This window comes from Cervus canadensis, chromosome 26 (assembly GCF_019320065.1).
Source record: "Cervus canadensis isolate Bull #8, Minnesota chromosome 26, ASM1932006v1, whole genome shotgun sequence".
NCBI classification, from domain to species: domain Eukaryota; kingdom Metazoa; phylum Chordata; class Mammalia; order Artiodactyla; family Cervidae; genus Cervus; species Cervus canadensis.
The window spans coordinates 51,994,629-52,022,146 of record NC_057411.1 but is presented as its reverse complement, the minus strand read 5'-3'; the positions used below and the strand labels follow the sequence as shown (position 1 = coordinate 52,022,146).

Genomic DNA, 27,518 nt, shown 5'->3' with positions numbered 1-27,518 from the left:
TCCGGTCAGAAAGATGGCACTTTATTCAGCCCTCTCTGCACAGGAAGTCGAGTGTCCAGCCTCCAGCACAGTCTGCGGGGACGGGTGGGACACGTGCTCCCAGGGCAGGCGACCCCAGAGGCCGGGCTGGAGCGCGGCCGGAGCCCGACACTCAGACAACCCTGCCATTTCCCACCCCAACTGTGGACGGGCCCCAGGATTCAGAAATCTTGCTCTGAGCTGTTACATGAACATGAGTTTGATATTTTAATAAAAAAAGCTATTTCTAGAAAAGGTGTTTACACAGAGCCCAAGGAGGCAGCCCTCAGGCGAAGCTGGTCCTGGGCCTACTATGAGGGTCACTGCCTGGAGGGGATGCTGCACAAATTACACGGTGACCTTTGCTTTTAAAATCTGAAATTGGATATTCCAAAGTGACTCTGGAAGCTATGTCAGTCTCCTGAATCCTTCATAACAGGGGGGTGTTCAGCTGGTGCAAAGCAGGAAGAATGCCGTCGTGCTTCCAGCGGGCACGGTGTCATCGCCCCGGGGACTCGAGCGCACTCCTGAGAAAGCTCAGGAAGGTGGGTGCAGGCCCCGGGCACCCAGCCGACAGCCAGCCAGCCCAACGCCACATCACACCCCACGCTCAATCCCAGCACTGTTCACCCGTTACGCCCGCACCCGGGCACTCACCTCAGATGTAATAAATATAAGTTCAGGACAATAAAAACAAGCGACTCCAAGGGGAAGCCTGCAGCAGACAGGCCCGGGGTACAGATGCCAGAGTAGGGGCCCGCCGCGCTGGGGTGGGGGCAGTGGGAGCGGGGGGCTGCCTGCTGCCTGTGGCAGGCCCTGCGGGGAGGTCGGGGGCTTGAGAGCATGGGGGGGCCACCCCAGGCGCCCGGCAAAGGCGGCGAGATGAGGATGGAGCCGGAAAAGACTAGCCTCTCCTCAAGCACGCCAGCCACCACGAGGTTCACAAGCACACACATTTCTGCAGTGGAAAACTGGGACACTAAACACGTGGGCTAACTCATAAATACCAAGGAAGCCTCTAGAACACGCCCCCTTAAATAACTGAAATAAAAACCTTTAGCACCCACCGCCCCCTCACATGGGTGTCCAGAGGAGGACTCAGAGCTACTCCTCTTGCCCAAGGTCTGTCATCGGCTGAGCACCAGGTTTCAAATCATCTAGAAGCTGTCCCCTTTGCTCATTCCGCCAGCCCCACCAGCCCCCCGTCTCCCAGAACCCACGTCGGTTCCCTACAGAGCGCTCTGGTTGGCTCTGCCAAGCTTCCAGAGGGAGAGCCAGACGGTGCTGGGCCACGGCCACCCGGCTCCCTGACCTGTGGCATGCATGTGGCCAGGGGCCTCAGGCGGACACAGACAGGCCCCTCGAGCGCCCTCTGTAGTGAGACGCAATGAAATCCATCTGAACACCCAGAATGGGGGGCGAGGCGATGACATCCCAGTCTAGAAGCATGACCAATTCCTGCACAGGGGAGGCTTCATCTTCAAGGGCTTCGTCAGCACCTCTCCCGGCGTAACTGACACTCACTTTGCTCAGCTGGCAGACTGGCTGGCGCACGAGGAAGCTCAGCGCTAGCTGGCTGGTTGAAGGGTTAGGTGAGACTCCAAGGTCACTCAGGAAAGGACGTGGATGCCCACACGAGAGCGTCAGAGGAGGTTCCTGGGAGCCACGGAGATGGCAGGTGTGGTCTGCTCACTGGTTCACACCGACGCTCAGGAATCCAAGTCCGCGACATGCAAAACAGCTTCTCCAGGCTGAGGAGGCTGTGTCTGCCCGGTGCACCCCTGTGGCGGGTCCTCTCCTCCGCGGCAGACGCCACCAGAGGGTGAGCGGGGAAGCCCGAGCCGCCTTAGGAGCCGGGGGGTGTGCAGGGCCACAATCCTCGCCGGCCGGCCGCCCTAGCCCGCCATGGCTGGGACCCCACAGCGCGGGGCCCCTGCTGACCCAGAGAAGCCTCCCAGGATGGGCACGAGGGCTCCGAGCTGACTCAATCTTCATGGAATGATGAGTGTTAAAAATTACTTGATTATGAAGTTTCGGATTTATTCCAGATAAAATATTAGGTCCGTCACTAAGAATCACTTCAAAGCAATCAGCATCACGTCGGGACCACTGAGGCGGGAGGGGGCGCATGGAGGCCCGCATGCCGGGGGCTGGGCCGGCCCTAGTTCTGCACCTCGGCCGCCTCCTTCTCTGCCTTCTCCTTGGCCTTCTCCTTCTCCTCCACCTTTTCCTCCTTCTCCAGCGTGGCCACGATCTCGGCCACCTGGCTGGTGGAGATGTGGATGTCCTCTTTGTCCACCAGCTCGATGACCTGTGCACAAGTGAGGGGACGCGGGGCTCAGGCGGCTCTGCCCCTCACGGCAGAGGCTCCCCTCAGAGCACAGCGGGCAGGCGGGACGCAGCGACCGGCCAGGCAGGCCCTCGGCACTGCCCCCCCCAGGGGCTGGGGTCCTCCACCTGCCCTGGCCTTCTGAGGCCCAGACCCCCCACCCCAAGGAGCCGACAGACTCCAGAGCCCAGGCCACACACAGCCCGGAGAGGGGCTCGGGGGGCAGGAAGCCCAAGGCCGCAGGCCTGGGCGGGGTGCCAGCTGGGCCTCCTGGGACCCAGGGCCACAGGCAGGGGGGCTGTACAGCCCAGAGGCTGCAGGTGCCACCAGGGTGAGGACGCTGGGCCGCGGCCGCTGGTGTTCTGGGTGAGAGTCCCCACTGGGCTGGGGACACAGGAGCCACAGAGACACCGAAGCCCACAGGCTTCTGACAAGGCGTAGCCCCAGCGCTGGGTGCCGGGTGCCTCTCAGGCCTCAGGGGCCCCATGCCCACCAGCTGCCCCCAGGGATGCTGAGGGTCATATGTCTTCTCTCCAGGGCTGCACGCCCCAGGCACCCCAAGTGCTTCCCAGACTCTGCCAGGGCCCTGGGGGGATAGGAGAGGCCCCGTGCCCAGGCCTTACCGCCCTCCCCTTTCTCCACGTGGTATTCAGAGGGCGGGCAGGCCTGGCCTCTCGGGAGCAGGCGCAGGCGGCCCATGACCCACCTTGACGAGGTCGTCAATGTTGACCTTGCCATCCTTGTTGTCGTCCAGCGCCGAGGCCAGGCTCAGCAGCTTGCTCTCAGGAATGTGCTTGATCTGCTTCATGGCACTGATGAGCTCAGAGACGCTGATCACAGTCTCCCTGGGGACACAGCCTGCATGTAGCACCTCACCCTCGCGGGCCCGTAGCCCAGACCTGAGCCAGCAGCCCTCCACCCAGGGCCCCCTTGCCCCATCAGCTGGGGACCCCCGGCCAGGGCGGACATAGGCAGAAGCCACCACTCTGGGAGGTCGCCCGTTGCGCACAGCTGCCTGGTACGCCTGGCCTCTCCGGGGTGATGAGGACAGGGGGCTCCTCAGGCTCGTCTGTGCCCGGGGCAGGGTGGGAGGGGCCGGGAGGGGACAATGGCCTCGTCTGGAGTTAGGGCCACTAACCCAGGAAGGCAGAGGCCCCCCGCCCCCCGGAGATGTGGGCACTCGAGGCGCAGGGCCCGGCCCACAGGAGCGAGGAGACAGCTGCTGCCACCTGGAGGGCTTTCCTTCATCTGCAGCCCCTCACAGGACACCCCCCTGCTGGCTGCCGACCCAGGCCCCTGGGACGTACGGTGCAGAGCTGGCCCCCGCACAGGGCTCCTGACTGCAGGGGCTCAGGACGAGGGAGGCGGCGGGAGAGAGTGCAGTGGCCTCAGGATGCAGGTGCCAAGCGGGGCTGAGGCCGGAGGGAGGGAGGGAGAGGCCGGGGGCGCTGTGACCCACGGAGGCTCTGGAAGGACCGGCGACAGTGGCCTGAGAGGGCCAGGAGGGTGGATGCAGAGAGCAGGCAAGCGGCCAGAGGCCTTCCCGATGTGGCGACAGCACCGCACTGTGCGTGTGCACATGTGTCTAAGCGTGTGCACCTGTGCCTGTACATGTCTGCACGTGTGCACTGTCTGCACGTGTCTGCATGCATGTTTCTGCGTGTGCACGTCTGCAGTCTGCACGTGTGCACATGTGACTGTGCGTGTGCACATGTCTAAGCGTGTGCACCTGTGCCTGTCTGCACGTGTGCATGTCTGTGTGCGTGTTTGTGCATGTGCACGTCTGCAGTCTGCACGTGTGCATGTGCACGTCTGTGCACATGTGACTGTGCATGTGCACGCATGCAGTGTGCTAGGAAGACCTGACTCAGGGCTGCTTCACTGACAGCATCATGGAGAAGCTATAGCTGCCAGATCAGAGGGAAGGGGTGGCTGGCAGGTACCCAGGTTGAAAACGGTGCCGAGTCAGAGGCCCCGGGCTGGAGTCCAGGGCGCCGCACTCACCCTGCAGGCGCGCCCTCAGCGGCAGGGCCCAGCTTGCCTGCCTTCTGGTCAGCCTCCAGCTGCGCCAGCAGGCTGTCCATCTGCCCGATCATTTGCTGCACCCGCTTGGTCAGCCTCTTGCTGGCTTTAGATTCTTCCACATACATTTCTTCGCCAGTCTTTGAAAGTTCCTTCTTGATTTCCTGTAAATCCTAATAAAATTATTTAGTTGTAAACAGATCGTCTTACGGCAAAAAGGAAACCTTAAGTTTACCTTTTAAAGTAAGTGGGTCAGTCCAGGAGAAGGAAATGGCAACCCACTCCAGTATTCTTGCCTGGAGAATCCCATGGATGGAGGAGCCTGGTGGGCTACAGTCCACAGGGTCGCAAAGAGTCAGATACGACTGAACGACTTCATTTTTCACTTTCAACCCTCAGCTGAGACTTTCAGCTCTTGTTTGCTATTGATTATTTTCTTGAGTTCTCAAAGACGTGTGACCATATTTTTTTTTAAGTTGCCTGTTTTCTAATTGCATCACTTTACACACTGTTGTCTAATAATATGTGGTATTTAGAATGCCTTCTTAATTATTTTGAGCAGCCACTGCCTGTATTTCTTAGCACCTCCGTGGTTTTCTTACGTGAACTCATCTGACAGGGAAATGCAGCCTTTTTGTTTGCCCTCTCTGCATACTGGACCGTCTGAGTCAGTGTTCTAACTAATCCCTGATGGTCTCTGAGCTACTGTTGTACCAGACTCAGTAGTTATGTGCTTCAGGAATTTTTCGGTAGAACTGGTCCTATAGGAGACTCTTGGTGTCACCTTTGTTATCTTAAAAGCTGGTCCCTTCGCTGAGGCTCTTAATTTTTTGAAAACTTGATGCTATTTCAGCTGAAAAAAATTGGCAAGGCTACTTAAAAAATTGAGGGAAGCCATTTAAGAAATTGAAAAGTAATCGCAAACAACATTGGGTAGTTGTGACTTTCAGTTCTGTATCAGTTGAATTTTTGTGCTCTTTTCCCTGTGTACGTGGTGGTTCTATTTTTTTCCAATAAAACTTTTTATTTAAAAAATAAAAAAATAAAATAAGTGGGTCAGTCCAGACTACACCACGGAAGTGAAAAGGTCTGGGCTGTGGTGGAGCAGACCCGCTTACTTCAGCCACAAAGCTGCTCACTCATTCCTGACCACCATGCAGGTCTGTTCTCATCTTTGAAAACTCAAACATGGTTTTCGTATCAAAGGAAATCCGGACTCATTTCTGAACCCTGACTGTCTTCCTAATGGATAAAAGAATCAAGGAATGGGAGTGTCTGCTTTCCCTACGAGCAAGCGTCACTGGGAACAATGGGAGGTGACATGGGGATTCGAGGACCGCACAATGAGAGGGCTGCCACGAGGAGGAGAAAATGGCAAATTAGTTTTACCAATCTCAAAAAGGAAAAAGAACTAGTATGTAAGAAAGAAGTCTCTTTTGGGAAGTCACGAACAAACATAAGATTTCATATACCCAGTGACCAGACTGTTCATCTGATACCTTCATGTGTTTAGAAACTAAAAAGATACCTGCTCGTCACCTACAAGGGTGAATGGCCAGCATTCCAGGGGAAAGGGACCCACTGGAATGACTGGAGGAGCTAGCAAGTGGGATTTCTTTAAAGTCAGTTTTCCCTCCAAAGGCCCCCAGGCCAGCGGGCCCTGGCCTGCTGCAGGCGTGGAGGGCACTGAGCGCGGCCCACCTGGCTGTAGTCCTGGACGTCCTCCTTTAGCAGCTCCAGCTCCTCCTTCTCCTTCGTCAGGGATTTCTTCTGCTCCTTCAGTTTCGAGCACGCATTGCTGAGTACATCAATTTCCTCTTGAGTTATTTCCTCTTCCTGGAAACAAAACAAACCAGCAAACCAAAAAACCTAAGTGAAAGGGAGTAACTGGGTTTGTCAGAAGGGCTGGCCCACTTTTCCATCCGAGCCATGTCCGTGTAGGCAGCATCGTCGCGCCCCGGTGCGCCCCCCATGCCTGAGGGCGCCTGCGCAGGTGTGTCTGGCAGACCCCCCCGGAGCCACCACCACCCGACCGAGAAGCAGCATCACCCCAAAAGTTTCCTCCAATCAGGAACCCCCCACCCTGGGACTTCTGCCATGAAAGACTCATTGCTGGAATTCTGACAGATGGTGTCACACGGCTCGAGCTCCGTCACTCAGATTCACCGTGACGGTGTGTTCCTTTAACCGCCACGTACAATTCCATCCACCCGTACGAGGACCTGCTCGTTCATCATCATGGCTATCCTTTGCTGTTGTTCAGTCGTCAGTCGTGTCTGACTCTTTGTGACCCCACGGACTGCAGCACGCCAGGCCTCCCTGTCCCTCACTGATCCCCGGAGTTTACTCAAACTCATGTCCATTGAGTCAGTGATGCCATCCAACCATCTCATCCTCTGTCATCCCCTTCTCCTCCCGCTTTCCATCTTTTCCAGCATCAGGGTCCCTTGAATTTCCACATATGTTAATAAGCTTGTCAATGTCAACAACAAAGGATGCTGGGATTGTAGTGGTCTTGAATCCACAGATCAGCTAGGAAGAATTAACAGCCTACCAACATTAAGTCTTCATGTCTAGGAGTGCAGTGAAGCTCTCTACTTACTGCTTTAATTTACCTCAACAACAGTTTATAGCATCCTGTAGAGGTCTTCATGCCTATTTCCAAATTTACCCCAAGTAGTTCACTTTAGGGGTATGATCTATCTGTGATATGCCTCTGAAAATTTCAACGTGGGTGTTCATCTCTAGCACTAAGAACTCCAATGCACTCTCAGGCGCTCACGGCACCTGTGAACAGTCCACTGCCACGTGACTTCATCTTCTTCTCATCTAACCATCCTGGCTAGACCCTGCAGCCGACGCAGAGCAGGTGGGCCGCGGACACCCCAGCCGCTGGGGTTCCTCTGATCGGGGGCGCCCCTCACGGCCCTGCGGTCAGAAGGCTCACTCCCACGTTAGTTGAGAACAGGGCTCAGTTCAGCCCACTGCTTTCTGTACCTCTGCTGAGATGATCGCTCACAGTTTCGCTCTTGAGTCTGTTAATGTGCTTGTGACACTAATATTTCTGGATTCCTTAGACAAACCCCACCAGGTCATGATGCATTTTCTAACTTAACTATTTGCTCACGTTAATCCTTGTTTGTGAACGTCTGTCAATCGTTTTGACTGCACTGGGTCTTCGCTGCCGCGTGTAGGCCTGCTCTACTTGCAGTGGCTTCTCTTGGCGCAGAGCACAGGCCCCCCAGTGTGTCGGCTTCATGAACGGTGGCTCGCGGGCTGAGCCTGTGGGACCCTCCCGGGCAGGTGGACTCTTGACCACTGACCACCAGGGCAGCCAGTCACGCCGCACCGTCCTTCTTACAGAGCAGCCACACGGCACTTCCTGGAGTTCGCGGAGAACCGCACTCCGCTCAGGACAGACCCCTTCTGCGGCTGCCTCTAACTCCCCTGGTGCGGCCTCAGGAGGCGCTCATCTCAGGGTCCTCCTCCTCTTCAGCTTCCTGCCAAGAGGATGTGCGGTATGGGAAGGACTTCTTCCCTCCGTGTGGACAGAGCAGCACCGCTACCCGGAAGCCTTTCCCTGCGGTGAGGTTTTCAGCAACTTGGGTTCTCTGTCCCCAGAGACGGCTGACACCCCAAGACCCCTCCACTGCAGACAGGAAATGGCGCTGCCCCGCTCTCCGAGGCATCTTTCTCATAAGCCGAGGTTCTTTGTTCGAAGTTTTGTGTGCTTCCTGCTAAGTCATCCTTGGCAACCCTTAGTTCACAAGCTCTCCTAAGAGTTGAAACGTCCCTCTCTGTCTCAGTCCTTGATGCACTGGCAATGGGCCGCCTCTCTCTCCATGGAGACAGCCATCACCCCAGCCCGAGTGCAGACTGATGAGTCCTTCCACCAGGCTGCGCTCTGTGAGCCCGACCAGATCCCGCCTCTGCTCTGCTTCCCGCCTCAGCCCCAAACTGCCTTCAGAATGACCCTGGCTCCTCGGTCCCTGACCCTTCCCAGGTCTCTTTTCGAGCCAAGGTCAGCCCAGGCTCCCAGGAGCCTCTTTCCTCGAGCCTCACGTCAGTGACATGGAGTGCTGGTCTTCATCTGTCTCCCAGGCCATCACCAGGTGAAGCAGAGCCCACTGGGCATACCCCAGACTATGCTAGCCCACATCCACCACTGCCCCCCGAAGCCGTGCCCACAGACACAGCTCACATCAGCAGGACCCCCACCTGACGCTTCATGCCTTCTCTTCTCACATGAATAGCCTTTCACCACCCCGTGCCCCATCAGAGGCCCTTCCCACCCACCGGCCTGGAGGGCTCATGTCCCCCGGCTCCTCCCTGAGGCCCTGCAGTGGGGCTTTCTCCTCCACCTCCAATGACCCCACGCTGGCCCTCGGGGCTCCATCCTCAGATGGCACCCCCGGGCCCCTGGCACACCTCACGAAGGCCAGCCCCACCCAGGTGCTGACAAGTGTGACCTCACAGGGCCCCCACCCCACGACTCGCTGGGAGGCCCCAGACTGACCTGCCACCCGCCTCCTCTCTCCTACTCCAGCTTCCGGCGACACTGCACCTGCCCGTGAGCGCGGCCCCGCCAGCGCCTCCAGGTGGCCCCGCCCGCCGCGCCCCTGCACCCAGGCCCGCCCGGGGCGGGGTGCTGAGTGTGGGTCCAGGGCAGGACGGCGAGGCTGCCGGAAGCGAGCACCCAGGTACGCAGCACATCGGAAGGTGACAGCACAGTGAGCCTCAGCAAGGACCATACCCCTGTCCCTGCTGGGCGTCCTGCCCAAGGAGCACGGGCTGAGCCAAGGCTGGGCCGCCTCCCTTCCGGGCTCGCTCTCCACACCCCGCGACCGTCCACCGTCACCCTCCGCAGCCAGGCTGCAGCCGTCCGGGCCCCGCGTCCTCGGGAGCCCCTGGAGCCACTGGCGTCTGGCGGCTGCACGCCGCTCCCTCTGGCGAGCACCGTTACCTTCAAGCCTTCCAGGACGGGCGCGCTGTCCTTCAAGACCTCGGGAGACAGGGTCACAGCAGGCTCTTCTGGCTGCAGCTCAGCCACCGGCCTCCCCGGGGCACCTTCGGCCACCACCTCGGGCTCCGCTTCCTTCTGAAACGCAAGGCCGCTGCCGGCTCAGCAACCCCCACAGGACCGCGGCCTTCTGGGGCGTCCACACTGGCAGACACGCCGCTGGCCAGAGGGCCGGCTCCATGAGGGTCGAGGTCTGTGGAGCCTGGCCAGCCTGCAGCAAGCCCACTTCCGCAAGGCTCCCCCGCAGGACGCTCCAAGCTGGCGCTGTGTGGGCTGAGGCGCGCTCACGCCGCTCCTCCTCCAGGCCCCAGCATCCACGGGGCCTCGATCCTCAGTTTCAGGGCCGTGGGCCCAGGCTGGCAGCACCCGCTTCACCACCCTCCCACGCCCACGCAGCCCCACTCACTGCTGCCTGGGCCGCGGCCGCCTGGCTCTTCCTCTGCAGCTCCTTCTCGCGGTGCTCCTGCTGGATGGCCGCCTCCTCCTGCAGCGTGGCCTCCAGCTTCGCCTTGTTGTCCACCTGCTCGCCCTCCACCTCAGCCACCTTCACCTGGGCTTCCTTCGCCTTCAGGGAGGGGAGCCTGTGAGCGTGCCCTGATGCTGGGCAGCATCCCCACCAGCACAGCCCCGGCACCCAGCCAGTGTCTCCAGGCGTTGTCCCCTCCAGGCCTGCTTCCCAAGGAGAAGGACCCCAAGGGCCACCTTCCCACATCCCGCAGGGCCCTCAGGGGAGGAAAGACAGACAAGAGAGAGCTGGGGGCGTCTCCCCGAGAAGTGAGGGGCCCGACAGAGAGCAGCAGAGGGGTCCGGTCGCACGCACCACAATCTCCGGGAGGGTCTGCAGGGTGGACTTGAGCTGGTCGGCGGGTGACAGGGTCTCAGGAAGGTACATGGCCCGGGACAGGATGAGCAGCGATGTCGGGATCTCCTGGTGCAGGTGCAGCTCCAGCCACTGTGAGCGGGAGGTCAAGACCCAGGCTCATCTTTGGCCTGGCCGCTACCGGACCTGGCCGAGCCCTCCCCGCTCTGGTTTGCATTGGGGAGGGGAGCGGGGTGCAGGCTGGCAGCAACCATAGCAGTGACTGAGTGGACCCCATCACCCGAGCGAGCTCTCCCAGAAATGCCTCAAGCCCTACAAGGCGTCTGTCGGCCACCACGCTCACACCTGAGTCCCGGGAGCAGCAGACGCCCTGCGGCGAGACGTGGGCCTGGGGCACGTGGAGCAGGACGCGCCGCCCGGTGCTGCTGAAAGCAGGGCCGGCAGCGGCTGGGCTGGCCTGGGGCCCGCTGGCCCACACCCCGGTCTCCGCTGAGGGACACTCGGGACTCTCACAGGAGGCTGGCCTGGCCCTCGGGCATCCTCACAAGACCAGGCAGAGCGGCAGGAAATACTCCAGCGGTGACCCAGAGCCCTGCCCAGGCACACACAGGCCCCGCCGAGGTGGGCGCAGAGCCGCAGGGGCCTCCGGCCGGGGTTGAAGGGCCCTGCCCCACGCACCTGCTTCAGCTGGTCCCGCAGGCGGTCTTCTGTGACACCCAGGGCCCGCATGCCTCGCGCCCGACACGCCGCCTGCAGCTCCTTGACGTTGAGGCTGTCCACGCCCTCCTCGGCGATCAGCTGTCAAAGGAAGAAGCCAGTGACCTCCAGAGGGCTCACACCCCGAGGGAGGGTCTGTGCTGTCTGCATACACACACTAGTCTAAGCGTGATTAGAACCTTCCCGACACACTCTGCCAAACACGAGGTAAACACCCCCCCACACACCCGAGGCGCCAGTTCCGAGTTTGCAGGGACCAGACCGTCTGACAGAGGGCGGGACCTCAGGGTCAAGGGCCAGGACCCACCGCGGATGCAGGCCTTCCACCAGGCCCAGGCCCCGCGCTGCCTGAACCCCACAGTCCTCCCGTCCCCCACACGGCCAGCGTCCTCTGTGTTCCCAGGACGGGAGAGGAAGGATGGGACTGGGGTGACTGCGCTCAAGATGCCTCCTGACCCTCCCTGTGCAGCCTGAGGCCGCAGTGACCGAGCGGGAAGCATGCAGGAGTGCCCGAGGCAGGGGGCACAGCACCGGGGTCTTGAGGAGCCTGTGCAGGGATGAGGGGACAGGAGGGAAGGAGGAAGGCCAACAGTGCCCCCTGTCAGCCCGGGGACAGCCACGCGGGCCCCCGTCACACCTGATGGGTGGTCTCAGGGCACGGCCGGGAGGCGATGCCGAGCCGGGCCCACGAGGACCTCAAGAGGCCCCTTCAGACACAGCTGCCCCCGGACAAGAGTCTGCTCTGCCATCGGTCGTCTGCACGCTGCGGAAGCTTCCAGTTGGCCCTGGAGACGCAGGCAGCCCGTGTGGGTGAGCACGCCACACCCACAATGGTCCTGCTCCCACCGCTGGCCCAGGGCGGGACGTCTGGTCTGTCTCCAGCGCTGAGTGGTTATGAGACGTGGCGTGATGACTCCCCCTGCCCATCCTCTAGCAGCACCCGTGGCCCCTCTGCGCTTCCCAGTGCATCGCCGCATCCTTCTTCAGGGGCTGCTCTGATGGCAGGATGCATTCAACTCATCACGAGGTGACCCGCAGGGGCCTCACCCCATCCTCCCCCGCCGGCTGAACTTGTACGAACGCCACCACTGGACACGGAGTCCATCTCTGCTTCCACCACCACACCTCACCTCACAAGGCCGACTCACCATCAGGAGTGAAAGCCTGTCGCCTGTCACACATAGTCGCTTTCGGATGCTCCGCCACAAGCTTGGTTTTCCTTCACCTGAGAACATCCTGATTTCCCTCTCATCCCAGTTTTTTCTAAATTTTTAATTTAATTTTTATTTTTGCTAAATACAGGACTGAGTTGACAGTTTTTTTTTTTTTTTCAGCACACAAAGAAACACTTTCCAGTTCCTCCTGGCCTCCAGGCTTCTGATGAGAAATGCACTCTCATTCAAACTGTTTGTCTTGCAGTCTCTCTCATCAGTTTCAAAATTATTTCTTTGTCTTTCAAGTTTGTTCATCTGATTCTGTCTTCATGTGGATTTCTATGGGTACATCCTGTCTGAGATTCACTTGGTTTCTTAAGTCTGTTGATTTATGTCTTTTACTGAATCTGGGAAATGGCCAGTGGTCAACATGACCCACTGTATCTGTCCACTCAGCGCTGGCGCCCACCAACTGCCTTTTCTCACTGAGGTCCTTCCTCCTGGTTCTTAGCACGAGGAGTGATTTTCAGAGGAGGCTGGACACTCTGGGTTTGGGGCTACGAGGTCCTGACTCTCTCTTCTGTCCTAGCAGGTTCCCTCCTACAGCACTCTGGCGGGGGTGTGACACCCCACGTTCACAGGCGTGTAACGGACAGTCTGGCATCTACTGATACAAGCTAACAGCCAAAGATGTTTACATCGCCCCTGTGGCCCTTCCTGGGTGTGCAAAAATCGTATTTCAAACTCTCCAACCACAAACCCAAACCTCTGTTTCACTTCCTGCCCAATCAGTGGGCGTGGTCTCCAGCTGACCACGCCCACTGAACCAGGGATAAAGGCCGAGTCACGCTTCTGTCTCCCCTCATTTCCTGGTCTCCGTCTCCGGCAACTGTGAGCATGAGCTCCCTCCAACAGTCCTGAGTTCTCAGTGACGTCACTCAGTTGTACCCGTAAATTGCATCCTGGGCACGTTCTGGAACAGCTGGGACTGGCCTCCACTGAGGCTGGGGCAGAGGCTCTTCTGACTGCTGGACTGGGTGGGTGGACTCTGGGCCCCCGTTAGCATGCTCACTGGCTGGGAGTGGCAGGAGAGCCTCCTGACTGGCCCCTCCTGACACCACTCTAGCGGGGGGCGGGGGGAGGTGGAACTTGGGCCTGAGGATGGGTGTGGAGGGTGGCCCCCGGCAGGTCCCCACCACAGACGGGCAGCGAGGGACGAGCTGGCCTCGGCAGACATCACGGACGGGGTCCATGCTCAGCCCTGCCGCCCAGCACAGGGGGCAGGGTGGGGACACTTCCCGGGCACCTGGCTGCAGCAATGCTCTCAGATGCCTTCTGTCTTGCGGGGTGACCTCCTTCCTGTGCTCAAAGGACGAGCTTCTAAAATCTGTCCTCATCAGTGCCTTCGGGCCTCTTCAGGCCCAAGGCTGGGTCTCCTGAGGCACAGACCTCCCGTCAGTCCTGGGGTATCAGGCGCCTCTTCCTGCTTTCCAGACGTCTTATGCAGGTCTTCACCTCACGTCAGGAGGAAAGCACGCCCCATCCACTGCTCAACTGCAGAGGTCTGGCTGCCCCCCACCTCCCAGGAGTCCCAGCACTGAGGTCAGGCCACCTGTTCAACGTCACACAACAGTGAGTGGCCAGGCCCCAACCAAGGCTGCCTGCCTTCAGGCTGCCTGCTCCCAGGTGGGGCAGCCACACGGCAGGCTTTCCACATCACATCTCTTCATGCCTACGAAATGCGGTACTGATCTGCTTCCAGAGAACCAGACAGACAGTTTTACCTGAAAACGGGAATCTCAGAGGATGGATTTAAGAGTAATCAGATCAAGAGGAAGAGAGGATAGGTAACCTGATGTACTGGGGGGTGGGTGGTATTTAATGAGACAATGGAAACACCAGAACCAGGAAACAGGAGCACAGATACCACCTCGGGACGTTACTGTGAAACTGATAAATCCAAACAAGATCTGAGGTGCTGCAGAGAAAGACGGCCGTCTTCAGAGAAGAGTAACCGGCCTGGTGGCTGACATACCCTCAGCAGCATCTTTAAACGTGAAAAAGACCCGCGAGCCCTGGGTCCTCTGCCCAGCAACACCCCGCAGGAGGGAGGCTAATACAGGGGACTTGTCAAGTGGAGGAAACAGCCTGGGTGGAAACAGGCAGGAAGGCCCGGGGTCAGGAGGAGAAACATGTGGTGGTGCACAGACACCAGCTCCGGCGCAGACACGCAGGCAGTGCACGCAAGGGGGAGGGTGATGCGGCAGGGCCCCGCAGCCCCAGCACAGGTGTGGCGGGAAAAGCATCCACTCTGCTAGACTCCTGTGCTCAGGGAAGCCGGCTGTGAACTGTAGAGAAACAGCTCAGGTAATAAGTAAATAACAAGCTAATGGAGAGAGGACACAAGAGTAAATACCTAATTAATGCAAAGAAGGCAAGGAAAGAGATTAAGTGGAACATAAAACAGGCAGGAGGAACAGAGTATAGACTAAATATGCCAGCTATGAGACAGGAGGTCATCCTCGCAGGTCAGAACAACAGCAAGCACACTCAGCAGATGTAAGGACGGGAATCCTGTAAGTAAAACAGCAGCAAGCTGGCCCAGCTCTCAGACACCAAACACCACAGAGTGAAGGCTGAAAGGGCACCGGGGAGGACGCGGGCGCCTCGAGATCTCTTCCCGGGAGACGCACACTCGAGGCGCACTGCAGGCCAGCAGGGGGGCAACCAGGTCATGGTCAGGACCTGCTTTTGACTTCCTGCCCTTTACTCGGGCGGCCCCAGTTCTAGGTCACTATTTTTATAGGATCTATCAAAGGTCTGGGGTAAAATCTACGTTAAAAGGTTTTGATTAGAGTGCTCTTTAGGGAAGCACAAGATTAGTTAAAGTAACAGTTAATAAATTATGACATACCCGTATAATGGAACATTAGGCCGCTGTAAAACCCACCTTCTCAGGGACTACTTCCCACCACGGAGATGGGCTGTCATGGCGGCTGAACCCGTGCAACCCCAGCACAGCCCAGCACGCGCCCACCTTGTCGTCCGCCTTGATGGAGCGCAGCCTCATGGTGAGCTGGAAGCGCAGGAAGTTGTTGGTGCCGATGGACTGCAGCTCCAGCAGCTTGCACAGCGCCACCAGCTGCGGGCGCGTGAGGTTGTCCAGGGTCAGCTCGTCCTCAAACAGCTTGGAAAAACGCATGATTTCCTCGTTGCTGGGTCTCTCACCCGTCTCGCGGATCTGCGGGAGCCATCGCAAGGGTCACTACTAGCAGGCTGTGTGTCCCTCGGCACCCCTACAGCGGGTGGGCTGTGTGCCCCCCAGCACCCCCACAACGCCTGGGCACACGCCTCGAGTCAGGAAACAAAGCAGAAGGGCTGTCTACAGCCTCCCTCAGCTCTACGCTCAGAAACACCCACAAGGAGCGGCCCCTGGGACCCAGACCCGAGTGCTGACCGGCCGGGCTCCTTCGAGCAGGGCGTCATGCAGCACACGGAGTCTCGTCCCTGGACCCCGCGTGCTGTGCCAGCAGGCAGAGGTGGCTGGCAGGAAGGAGCTGGGGCCTCTCCACGTGGGGCAGGAGGCCCGCCTCCCTCCCCGAGGGTGGACATGGCCATGAGGCAGTCTGCCCCCTCCCCTCCAGCCCAGGCCCTGCCTGTCACAAGTGTGGGCCCTCGGTTCCTCCCCCAGGGCTGCTGCAGTCTGGAGACCAAGACGAGGCTGGTGGACGGCGGTGCACATCCCCGGGACAACGGTGTGGCCTCCACGGGTGCGGGGCAGGACCAGTTACATCCCTCCAGCCCTGGCCCTGAACCCCACCCTCACTGTGCACAGTGAAAGAGGGGGAAAAGAGGCAGGGGCCCCAGCCTGTAACCAGCTCCAGGGACCACAGGCCAAGCCACAGGGACAAAGCATCACAGCACCTTCTGGAAGAACACGGAGAAGTCTTTGGTGGCACTCCCCTTGGCAGCCTTGTTCTTCAGGGCCATCTCCTCGATGGTGTCCTGAAGGAACTTGGCCAGCTCCAGCTTGACCCGCAGCTCCTTCTTCAGCCTCTCCTCCTGCGAGGTCAGAGAGGGCACTGCACCCCAGCCCCCAGCCCCCAGCCGCCGGCGTGACGGTGCAGCCCCAGCAACGAGTGCACGTGCCCCCAGCCTAGGCTCCCAGACGCCTCCGAACAGCGCTTTCTCCACTGATGAGCTGTGTTCCCAAACTTTCTAGCTCATGACAGGAAATTCTGGGTGACACACCTGCCCCCCCAGACCCCACCACAGAAGGGACCCACAAATTCCATAAACAGCCAGTTAGTAAAGCTTTTCAGACCCTGTGGGCCGAGCCACGGGAAACGTGAAGACCATCAGACAGTACATACACAACGGGGCACTCGTGTCCCCAGAAGGCCTTATTGCCCGGGGGGGGGCCGGCGTGGGCCTCAGTTGGCCAACCTTGCCCCAGACCCGTGTCATCCCCCGTAACAGGCCTCGGTCTGTGGCTTGGGGACACTGCTCTAGACAAACTGTAACCTATGACACTTAAACAATGCAGCTTTGGAACTACTTCAAGCTGGGTCTGGAACGGGCCGGTCACCTTGCTGGACTGGGTCTCAAACGTGGACGGCAGCATGTTGGGGAAGAGCTTCACAGCGACAGGCAGCAGGAACTCCATGAAGGGCACCACCACAAAGACCAGGAAGGGCACGAGGCGGAAGAGGTCAGCGCAGATGCGGAGGAACTGGACGGGCAGAGGGCCGAGGGTGAGCGGGGAGCACGCCTTCTCACAACGGCAGGGGAGCGGCAGTGGGCCCTCCCGGGGAGCAGACAGGGCTCCGCAGGCACCCCGGGGGCCAAACCATGCGGTTTCAGAAAAGCTGGGTGCGGGGGCTCCCCTGGCAGGCCAGTGCTTAGGACTCCTCGCTCCCACTGCAGGGGGCACAGGTCAGATCCCTGACTGGGGATCCGTCACCCATGCTGTGTGGAGTACGGCCAAAAGAGTTTAAAAAAGGAAAAGAAAAGCTGGGTGGGAGCTAACTCTGTGAGAAGTGGCACCCGTCACTGGCAGCTGCTGCATGCGGGCCGGCCCAGGGCTTCAGCAGTTGCCCCCTGGCCCGGCGGAGAGCTGGACAAGACCATGCCCTGAGGACTGGCCCTCAGCGAAGCCCCAAGGAGGGCTGCAGCCACACCTCGTACTCCACACACTGATAAAAATCAACTGTTTCTCTATACTCTCAATAAACAAATGGAAAATGAAGTTTTAAAATTCCATTTACCTACAATAGACAAAATATGGAAGCAACCCAAATGTCCACAGATGGATGAATGAATAAACAAAACTGTGGTCTATCCACACGATGGAAGGTTATCCAGCCTTAAAAAGGAAGGAGATTCTGACACCTGTCACAACAAGGGTGAACCTCAAGGACAGTCTGCTCAGGGAAACAAGCCAGTCACAAAGGACAGACCATCTGCGATCCCACTGATATGAGGCCCCTAAGGAGTCAGATTAAGACACAGGAAGTAGGATGGTGGGGCCAGAGGCGGGGGGCTGTCATCTAAGGAGGCAGTGTCAGCTGAGGGAGAGACGAAGAGTTCTGGTGGTACCGACTTCACCAGTGTGCATGGACTTAATGTCACAGACTGTTTATTAAAAAATGGGTAAAAATAAATTTTAGGGTGCATATTTTCCTACAAAGGAACATTCCATTTAAATATCATGAAAAAACATGGAACCACACACAACTGCAGAGGAGACCAGGAAAAGTCCCGTTCGACCCCCAGGCCCTCCCCAGGAGCGCCCCACCGCTTATTCTCTGACACAGGTGGTCTTAGTACCCTGCTGCCCCAGCCCCCGAACCAGAGCCGGGTCCTTTGGGGGCGGTGCGGAGGCGCCCATTACCTGCCTGCGCTCGCGGCGGGTCAGGCTGTGGCCGTGGAGGATGCGCCAGAGCATGCGCGCGGCGATCTTGGTGTCGATCCAGAGCAGGCGGAAGCCGTGGTAGTAGTGCTTCAGCTCGTCCAGGACTCGCTGCCCCAGGGGCTTCCTCACCGCCGCCTGTGCGGGCGGGCTGTACACGGGGCCACCTTCCTCCAGCTTCTTGTTCTTGTCCTTGAGGGACCGGAGGGACTTCTCCACCACGGAGTCATCACCCAGCGGACGCGAGGAGTGCCAGCAGCGTGCAGGGAGAAGCCTCGGCCCCGTGAGCACCGCGCATGAGTGCTTGGGCCTCAGCGTCCAGCAGCCCAGGGGGTCGCCGCGGAAGGAAAGGTATACGGGGTGGACGGGAGTGCAGCCACCCAACGGAATAGGCCTTGGGGAGGGAGAAAAGAAGCGGTGAGGTGCCAGCCACCTGTCGTGGCCGCCCAGTGGCCCAGTCACACCTCCCAGCCAACTGTCCCGGCAGGACAGACAGACTCCCAACCCCTTCCTGACAGGGAGCCACTCCCACCGTCAGAGGCGAAGGGGCTCCTCACAGAGGTCTTGCAGGAGGCCAGCAGGGCTGGCCGGTGCCCACAGCCTCAAAGGAGCAGGTCAGACACAACCAACCAGCAAAGGCTCAACCCGCAGAGCAGACGGACCCAGCCTCCGGGCGGGGCCCCCAGGCCAGTGCTTTCCCCTAATGGCGAGCTTCCACCAAGACCCACGGCTCCTGCACAAGTGCTGAAACTTAGGGAGAATGTTCCAGTCAAGAATGACCCGGACCTATGCATCAGCTGACCACAGGCCTTTGTGCAGAAGGGCGGACGCGCAGGGTAGAGCCCGCAGCCCAGGCCTCTCCTCCCGCACAGGCCCCTCCGCCAGGCCCAGGCCCGCCTCTCCTCCCACACCGACCCCCCTCAGCCTGGCAGGGCGGGCTCCACCCGGGGCTTCCCCGGGCCCCTGACTTGCACGACCACCCTTGTGCTCGCCCTCTCAAATCCTCACATGCGGACCGCCTCCCACTGGACCACCAGCTCCAGGAGGCCCAGCGAGGAGTGGGTGAGCTGCCTGCACGCCTCGGCACCCTCTCCACTGGCCCCACATTAGGCCTGCAGGGTGCCTGATCCTGGCAGCGAGAGAATCAGTGTGCTCCTCCAGCGCGACACAGCTGTGCCCTCGGGTCTGCCTGCCGATGGCCACGCGAGGAGGGCCGCTGGCTGCAGCCTGAGTTCCTGGAGCCTGCGCCGGGCACTCCCCAGCTCTCAGTGCCCATCCAGACCTAGCACGGCCCAAGGTCTGGGCACAACGAGGAGGTCCTCCTCCAGTGGCAGAAGGCCACTCAGAATCCATCGCTGAAACAGAATTTACTTCACAGTTCTCCTCCTGTGTTTCACACCTTTGTACCTCACCTGTCCCTTAGAGACCTCTTCCTCTCACACACAAGTCCACCCTGGGGTGGCCAGAGGCCCGGCGACAGGGCTGTTTATTGCCAGCACACCCCAGCTTCTTCCTACCTGTCCGGTCATCTCTGCACGCCTGGTCTGCTGCCAGCAGCGGGGCTCAAGGTCTGCGCAGCCTGGCCCAGGTCAAACTCTGGTTCTGCTGCTGACTGCCACGTGACCTGGGACAGGCAGCCTCCCTGCTGTGCGAGCAGCCCGTGGGGATGAACCCCGAGCAGCTCCTCGGGCACGCCTGCGGCTGAGACGCCGCCAGTCGGGGTGGAGGAAGCTCTGCCCTTACACGCGGGGGCACTGGATGGCCGCCTTGGCTCTGGCCAGCTGGGCAGGGATGGCTGCGGCCTCTCTTTTGTCCCAGGCCCTTGCTCCTGCCTTAAAGGGCCAGGTCGGTCCTGTCCCACCGGTCCCTCAGCCCTGCCCTCTCCGAGTCCCAGTGGCTGGAGAATGGCCTCGCCCAGAGCCCAGCGGGGCCCCCACCTGCACCCTCTGCCCTCCCAGCGGGCAGTGACCACGCTCACCCAGGAAGGCGCCTCACCTCCTGTCTTCACCAAGCTTAACTATCCACTTTTCCAACCCCATTACCGAGGAGGCAAGTGGCTTCCATGAGGTATGACGTCACTGACAAGGGGCAGTCAGGAGGCAAGGACAGAGACCCAGGAAGGCAGACCCAGCAGAGCAGCCCAGGGCGTATTGGGCGAGGGCTGTGAGGGCCCAGGAATCCGGCTGCCTTCAGGCACGTTTGAGAGTTTATCAACTGTCTAGCCAGGGCAATCTAGCTATTTTCAAAGGGTACAAATTATATAATTTATCATTTTAAAAATCTCCATCGAAACGAAACTAACTGGTGGGCAGAGGGCGGCCCCCACCCTCCCCAGCCGCCAGGGCCCAGGCATCCGTGTCCTGGAAGCGCTGGCTGCTCAGCTGTGCGGGGCCAGGACCCCACCACCTACCCCAGGCCCCGCAGCCTTTCTTTTCCTTCTCTCTTTTGGGATAAACCATCTTCAGAGAGAGAGAGAGCGCATGTGTGTGTGCACCCCACTCTAGGTGAAAGCTGCATCTCAACAGGAAACACACATTGCTGCAGGAGGCCCTGCCCGTCTGCCCCAAGGACTTGGACCCAGGTCCACCTCAGCCCAGCACCTGCCCATACCTTCCGCAAGAGAAGCCAAGCAGGGCTGCCAGAGCGCCCCTGCGCCCAGGGCGCCCGCTGCAGGGACCCAACCAGCTCTCCACATAGGCACGACTCGACTCTGACGCCTGCCAACCCCGCGGTCAGCGTGCCAAGAGGGCGGCCCGGGGTCGGGCCAGGTGGGTGCCAACCCTCCCTGTGCCCCGAAGCTCCTCAGGGCAAACAGGAGAGGGAAGGCAGGATGGAGCAACAGGCACCGCAGCAACACATGACCCCGGAGGCGGCCCCAAAGCACAGGTGCCCGGGGACCCCACCATCGCCCGCAGAACAACGTGCACGTCGGCTGGGACCGGGGGACCGCGTCCCACAACACCCACTGGAGCCTTGGAGGCCACAGGACAGCCTTGTGAGGGAGGGCACTTTAACTTTCTAAATGCTGTGAACTTATACAACGCTAGATCGCTGTTTTCTGCTATCATGATAATGCATGAGTGACTACAGCTCTCTGATAACAGACCTGGCCACCGAGATTAAAAAAACTACAACAGAAGCAAATGCACTGGGAAGGAAAAGACAAAAAAAAATCATTACAGTGCACTTGGCGATTAACTACCAGATGAGCTAAAAACAACTCACAGAGCTGTGTGAAGTGGCCACACAGGAGACCCCGAGTGAGTGACGTTCATGCCACCAACAATCACCGAGAAAGGCAACACAGAGGGAGCGCCCGGCACCTCCAAACGGAGCACAGCTGGGAGCCGTCTTAAAGGCCATGCACTCTGCCTAAGCAGAGAACATGACACACTCTTTCCCCAAAGAGAGAAAGTCTTAATAAAGAAAACAACTTAGCGTGGAAAGACTACAAAGTTAACATTCCCAAATGATGTTACAGATTTCATGACGTTCCAGTTACAGTCCCCCAAAGACCATTTCAGAACTGAACTCATTCAGAAGTTCGTCTGGAAGGCTGTGGAGAACAGAGGTGCCAGCAGGGGTGGACCCTTCCTGCTCACGGGCGGCGGGCACCAGCCCCACGAGTGCTGGGGTCGCTGACCCGAGGCACCCGGGCTGGTCCAGACGGGCGAGGCCAGTCCACACACCTGTTCAGCAGTCACTACCTTAAAACAACAACTTCACACCAGAACCCGACAGCTGAGCCTGCAGGACCACACCTGCACAAAATCCCCAGGTCACCACCTGGGCCCCCAACCCCCGGAGCGCCAGCCGCAGGTTACAGAGGTCACCGAGGACTCTGACAGCCGGAAGGGTGCACTTTAGCGAGAGCAGAGAGGTTCTAGGCTCGGATGCTAATACCTCCACCTCATACAGAGACTGCATGGCGACAAAGTCTGGGGACTGTCAGGAGAGAAGCCTGATCAAATCAAAGCCCAGAGCTGGCTGGGAGCACCCTGGCAGCAGGAGGGGCCTGCGGGGAGGGGCTTTTGAAAACACTTTGTCGCGTCCCCGTCACACACTGCACACGAACCCCTGCCCCTCCACGAAGGAGCGGCTCTAGGGCAGAGAGGCTGGGCAAGCTCCTCATTCCAGCACTTGATGTTAGGACCAAAAAACTGAAAATACGCTTACACACACTTTTGCCTTAACAGCCAAGCGCGTAACTTGTGCAGTCTTTGTTTTAGGGAATTGAATCGGTCACAGGAAGCACCCTCCCAGAGTTTCAGAGCCAAGAGGAGGAGACAAATCAAAGAAAGAACCCAAAGCACCCCCAGCTCCGGGGACAAGGGGTCATAAGGGGCTGGACACTGTCACACAAGAAGGATCGTGGGTGTCCACTCCAGGCACCAGGGCAGGTGGACATGGATGCCCCACCACATAGGTGAGGGTCAGGAGACCAAGCCTGGGGTGCGGACGGGGGTGATGGCAGACAGGGAGAGCGCAACAGCCCCACAGGAAATACATCTGTGGGTGACGGAAAACGGGGAAGCCCTCCCGCCTCTCAGCAGTACCACTGACCTCCCACCACACTCCAGATCCATCCCCAGAACCAGTAGGGAAAGCCCCACGATCAATCCACAGGGTCCTCTGGGAAGGACTGAGCGTGGTGTGGGGGAGGGTCTGTGGGCGTTAACACGAGAAGGCCCTGGAACAGCAGCTGCGTGAGGATGGAAGAGACTCAGCAACTATGCAGACTGCAGACACCGCTGCAGGTTTAGAGCAGAAATACAAGGGACTTCCTGTGGTCCAAGGGCTAAGGCTCCACGCTCCCAATGCAGGGGGCCTGGGTTCGATCCTTGTCAGGGAATTAAATCCCACATGCTGTAACTAAGACTCAGCACCAGCCTAAAAAATTAATTAAAAAAAAAAAAAAGACCAGAATAATACACCAAAAAGGCTAATAATACCTGTAACAGGTCCTGGGATTATGAGTGTTTATTTCCCAAATATTCACTAAAATATGTGGTTACATACGTCAAGATGAAAAAATACCGGTTTAAAAGAACAAAGTAAAAAAAAGTAAAAAAATAAAAAATAAAAAAAAATAAAATAAAAATAAAAGAACAAAGTAGGATATACCACCCACACAAGCCAAGAATCACATCACCTGAGCATTTTCAAGCCCCCATGTTTAAACAGGCAGAAAATGACATTCATTTACTCACACGTAGCTCATCAACCCCACAGCGCTGGCACCACTAAGGCAGGCCAGATTCCCAACAGGACCTGTGACGAAAATAGAAAAAACAAAGTCAGTTTCAAACAGTGGCTTTATGCAGGCATCTCTTCCTTCTGTGGAGCAAGTTTCTGGAAGCCCACTCTGAGTGTTGTGTGGTGAGGGCTCTGCCCCAGGTGGAATGTAGTGTCTTGGTAGCATCCCTGGCTGAACACACCCTAACTTGGGGACCAGACTCTGGTGGCCATGGGCCCAGGGAGCCCGGGTCGTCAGGTCTCCCCAGGTGGGACCACCCCGACTCACTCCAGCTGCCTCTGGTTGAAGAGGCAGGGCACACATGACCCCTAACAGGCAGACAGCTGCACAGAGCAAGCAAGGTCAGGTCAGGTCAGTTGCTCAGTCATATCTGACTCTGCAACACCATGGACTGCAGCATGCCAGGCTTCCCTGTCCATCACCAACTCCCGGAGTTTACTCAAACTCATGTCCATCAAGCCAGTGATGGCATCCGACCATCTCATCCTCTGTCGTCCCCTTCTCCTCCCGCCTTCAATCTTTCCCAGTGTCAAAGTCTTTACCAATGAGTCAGCTCTTCGCATCAGGTGGCCAAAGTACTGGAGTTTCAACTTCAGCATCAGTCCTTCCAATGAATATTCAGGACTGATCTCCTTTAGGATAGACTGGTTGGATCTCGTTGCAGTCCAAGGGACTCTCAAGAGTCTTCTCCAACACCACGGTTCAAAAGCATCAATTTTCCAGTACTCAGCTTTCTTTATAGTTCAACTCTCACATCCATACATGGCTACTGGAATAACCATAGCTTTGACTAGATGGCAAGGGCCCCATCCAAATGACCCAATACCCTCCATGCCCATGTGAAGGGTGGGGGTTATGAGAATGACCAGGAAAACCAAAACCAAGAGTAAACCGTTTCTTGGATATACCATGTTGATGAGCGCACAGCACATTTTTAGGATTCTGATACACTTCTAACACTTTCTCTAACTCTAGTTCCCAAGACCTCACTCCAGCCGAGGTGGACCCATCTACCTTGTCTCCCAAACAGAAGCCTCCCCACAACCTTGCAACAACCAGACCAGCTGCCACAGCACCCAGCGCCCCCTGGCCTGCCCCCTCCCGACCCTGCGAGCCCCTTCCCCTGCTCTCCCCACTCAGAAGCCTTCACAGTAAACTCAGACTGGGCTCCAGGCTCTGTAGGGGGTTGCTGGGCCACTCCGTCCTCCTGAGGGCCCTTCTGTGGTTTCTTTCCCAACACCCACCCTCCACCTCTCACCCCGACTGGGTCTCCTACGACTCAGTTCTACTCTAACTCCCCAGGGGGCGTGCAGACCCACAGGTGAAGGGCTTGGTCCCGCAAGACTGTCACCACTTCAAATGCCAGTTGCAAGTGGGGTCTGCAGGCTACCCACACTTCTGCCAACTATAAACTCGGGAGTTCCTATGGCTCCTTCAGTTTTGATAATTTGCTAGAATGCCCCCCAGAACCCCAGAAAGTACTCAAGCCAATACCGTGGTTTATTATAAAGGATACAGATGGACAACCAGATGGAAAGGGATACAGTGTGAGATCTGGGAGAGTCCTTGGGTACAGCAGCTCTTGTCCCCTCTGCCTGGCAGGCACCCCCCAGCCCTAAAGCTCCCCAAGCCTCCCATCCCCAGTCCCTATCTTAAGGGCCTAGGGATTATCAATTACACCCTTGGTCACTGGCAACTGAATTCCGTCTCCAGACCCCTCCCCTCCTTGTGGGTCTGGAAGGTCCCACCCTCTAATCACAGGTGCAAAGCTAGTGCAAACTCTGGTATGTGGGAAAGCGGCTCATTATGAATAGCAAAAGATCTGCTTATCATTCAAGAAATTCCTAGGGTTTTGGGGGCTCTGCCAGGAACCCAGGATGAGAAAAAGAAACCAAACTCATTTCTTCCTATCCCACACCTTTATTCACCTGGCTTCCAGGAAACACGTTCTCTGGGTTCTCCCTGCTAAGCTCCAGCAGGATCCTCCCCAGACACTCCGTACCTAAACACACATGGATACACGAGGCCTTCAGGTCTGCCAGGCACCTCACATGCAACAGCTCCAAGAACTCCTGGATTCCCAGCCCGCTCCCTTGTTTCAATAATGGCGGGAGGCCAGGCCTTCTGTCTCACACCCAGTCCTTGGCAAATCAGGTCAGCCCACCTCTGCAAGTCCCAGCCGACTCCCAAGTCCATGCCACACACAACAACTTCCTCCCAAAGAGCAAAGTGTGCAAAAGGGCAGGAAGTAACTCTACAGTAGACACCACCTCAGCCCGCTGATCAAGGTCAGCAGGCCATGGTAAGTCCTGCTGCAGGAGGCACCCTAGATGGAAGGGATGAGGACACACTTCACCTCCGGGATCTTCCTCCCCAAACCCTGAACCTGTCTAAACATGAGGAAAACATCAGACAAATCCCAACAGGTGATGTCCTACAATATACCTGACCAGACCTCCTCAAAACTGTCAAGGAAAGTCTGGGGAACCATTACAGTCAAGATACCAAAAAGAAATTGTGACTAAATGTAATGGGGTGTCCTGGATGGGGTCCTGGGACAAAAATAAAGGACATCAGAATAAACTATGTGCAGAATAAGGGAAACCTGAATACTTTATGCATTTTGTAATACTGTGGGTTTACTAATTATGACAAGACCCAAACTGATGTAAGATGTTAATAATGGAGGAAATGTGCTCCAGAAACAGGCTGCCCCCAGCTCAGCTGGGAGCATCATTTCAAGGGTTCTGGGACTGGCTCCCTACAGTCCAGCCCTGGGTCCTGACCACCTCTCAGCCCCTTCATGTCTTAGTTACTATGGGAAACACCTATGTTCCCGGAATGATTCAAGCACAAAACAAATTCAGCTAACTTCTAAACTGTAAACATGCTACAGAAATGTGCGTGGCCAAAGTATCTTTACCACCATCCTTAAGAAGCAAGAGAGGAGAGAGAGAGAGCCCTGAGAACAGAGGAGACGACTACAGGCTGGACTGGGCAGCCAGACTGTGGGTTCACAGAGGAGTGCTCGCTGAGGCTCCACGCCCTTCTCCTGGCTCCAAAGGTCTAAGCAGCTGATCAGCCATCAGTGTCAAAAATGACAAGAACCATGTTATCTAGGGTGCCTTTACAAAGGGTAAATGCCTTGAAACAGATAATTTCACTTGAGAATCTCAATCTCACTGTACAAAATAATAAGCAACGAACTGAGAAAGGATAATACAAAAAGAGACACGGAGAGCCGGTCAGTGCAGGCGCCCTCCATGTGGGCTCCCGAGAGCCCGGCCTCAGGTGCGGTCTCTGAGTCCCAGCTAGCGTCTCTGAGGCTCCAGGGACAACGAGACCTGCCTGAGGCCATAGAGAAAGGCCCTGGGACCCTGCACGACGCCCATGTGGAACGCCATAAGGGTATCGGTCCCACGGACGTCCCGCAGGACGGGTACAAGTGCCCGCCGTGCCCCCCGCCATCTCTGCAGCCCCGAACGCGGCCCGAGGGCAAGACTGTCTTCGCGAGTGGGCGCCAGGTTCGCTGGGCTCGACCACGAACGGGGAGCGCCGACACCGCCCCAGGCTGGCTGGCAGCTTGCTCTCTTCGAAACTTTCCCGACGCAGCGGCCGGTGGCCGGGAGACTAAGGTCAAGGCGCGAATGAGTCACGGGCCCGCTCCCGCCCGCACCCACGGCCCGGGCTCTCCCCACCCCCGGGGCGAACGGCCGACCGGGGCAGGGCGGACGGGCGAGGCCGCGCAAGGTCCCCCCAGACGGGACCCCGGTTCTGGGCTGGGTCCGAGAGCCGCGACCCGCCCCGTCTGAGGGGGCGGCCGGTACCGCGGCCGGCCCATCCCGGCCCCCGGCCCGGGCCCCGTGCCATCTGTCGATCGCCGGCTCCTTACCCCTCGGCGCGGCGGCGCGGGGCGGCGGGAGGCGAGCGGGCCCGCGGCCGCGACAACTCCTCAGTAAGATGGACGCCATGTGCCCGTCGCGCCGGCCGCCCGGCCTCCTCCTGCTGTGGTAGCGGCGGCGGCTCCTCGCCGGCCAGCGGCGCCTCGGCCCGCCTGCGGACGGTTGAGGGCGGCGGTTGGTGGCAGGCAGCGGGCGCTCAGCTCAAGGACCCGGCGCCGGCAGCAGCCATGGCCCGGCATCGACGTCCGGCGGCGCGGGGCGGGGCGGCCGGGTCGCCTCTCCCATTGGGCCCCTCGGGCGCACGGCGCAGGCCAGCTGAGGGGCGGGCCCGTGAGGCCGCGGACTGCTGGTCCCGGCGTGCCCCGCGG

The 27,518-nt window shown here is 58.6% G+C and overlaps 1 protein-coding gene across 3 annotated transcripts; it reads right to left on the bottom strand.

The window, feature by feature from the left end:
• On the bottom strand, positions 1–27,518 carry LETM1 (leucine zipper and EF-hand containing transmembrane protein 1). Of its 3 annotated transcripts, none has more exons than XM_043447642.1 (14): positions 27,141–27,518; positions 23,202–23,262; positions 17,974–18,385; positions 16,669–16,812; positions 16,005–16,142; positions 15,118–15,321; positions 10,888–11,007; positions 10,210–10,341; positions 9,796–9,954; positions 9,333–9,467; positions 6,071–6,205; positions 4,352–4,542; positions 3,054–3,192; positions 1–2,329 (listed from the first exon to the last, which is right to left on the bottom strand). In XM_043447642.1, the coding sequence occupies exons 1-14, from the start codon at positions 27,217–27,219 to the stop codon at positions 2,180–2,182; spliced, it is 2,199 nt and encodes a 732-aa protein (XP_043303577.1). In that variant the 5' UTR covers positions 27,220–27,518; the 3' UTR covers positions 1–2,179. The 3 variants fall into 3 exon arrangements, with proteins under 3 accessions (XP_043303577.1, XP_043303578.1, XP_043303580.1); XM_043447643.1 differs by having other exon boundaries at positions 9,333–9,464; XM_043447645.1 differs by lacking the exon at positions 9,333–9,467.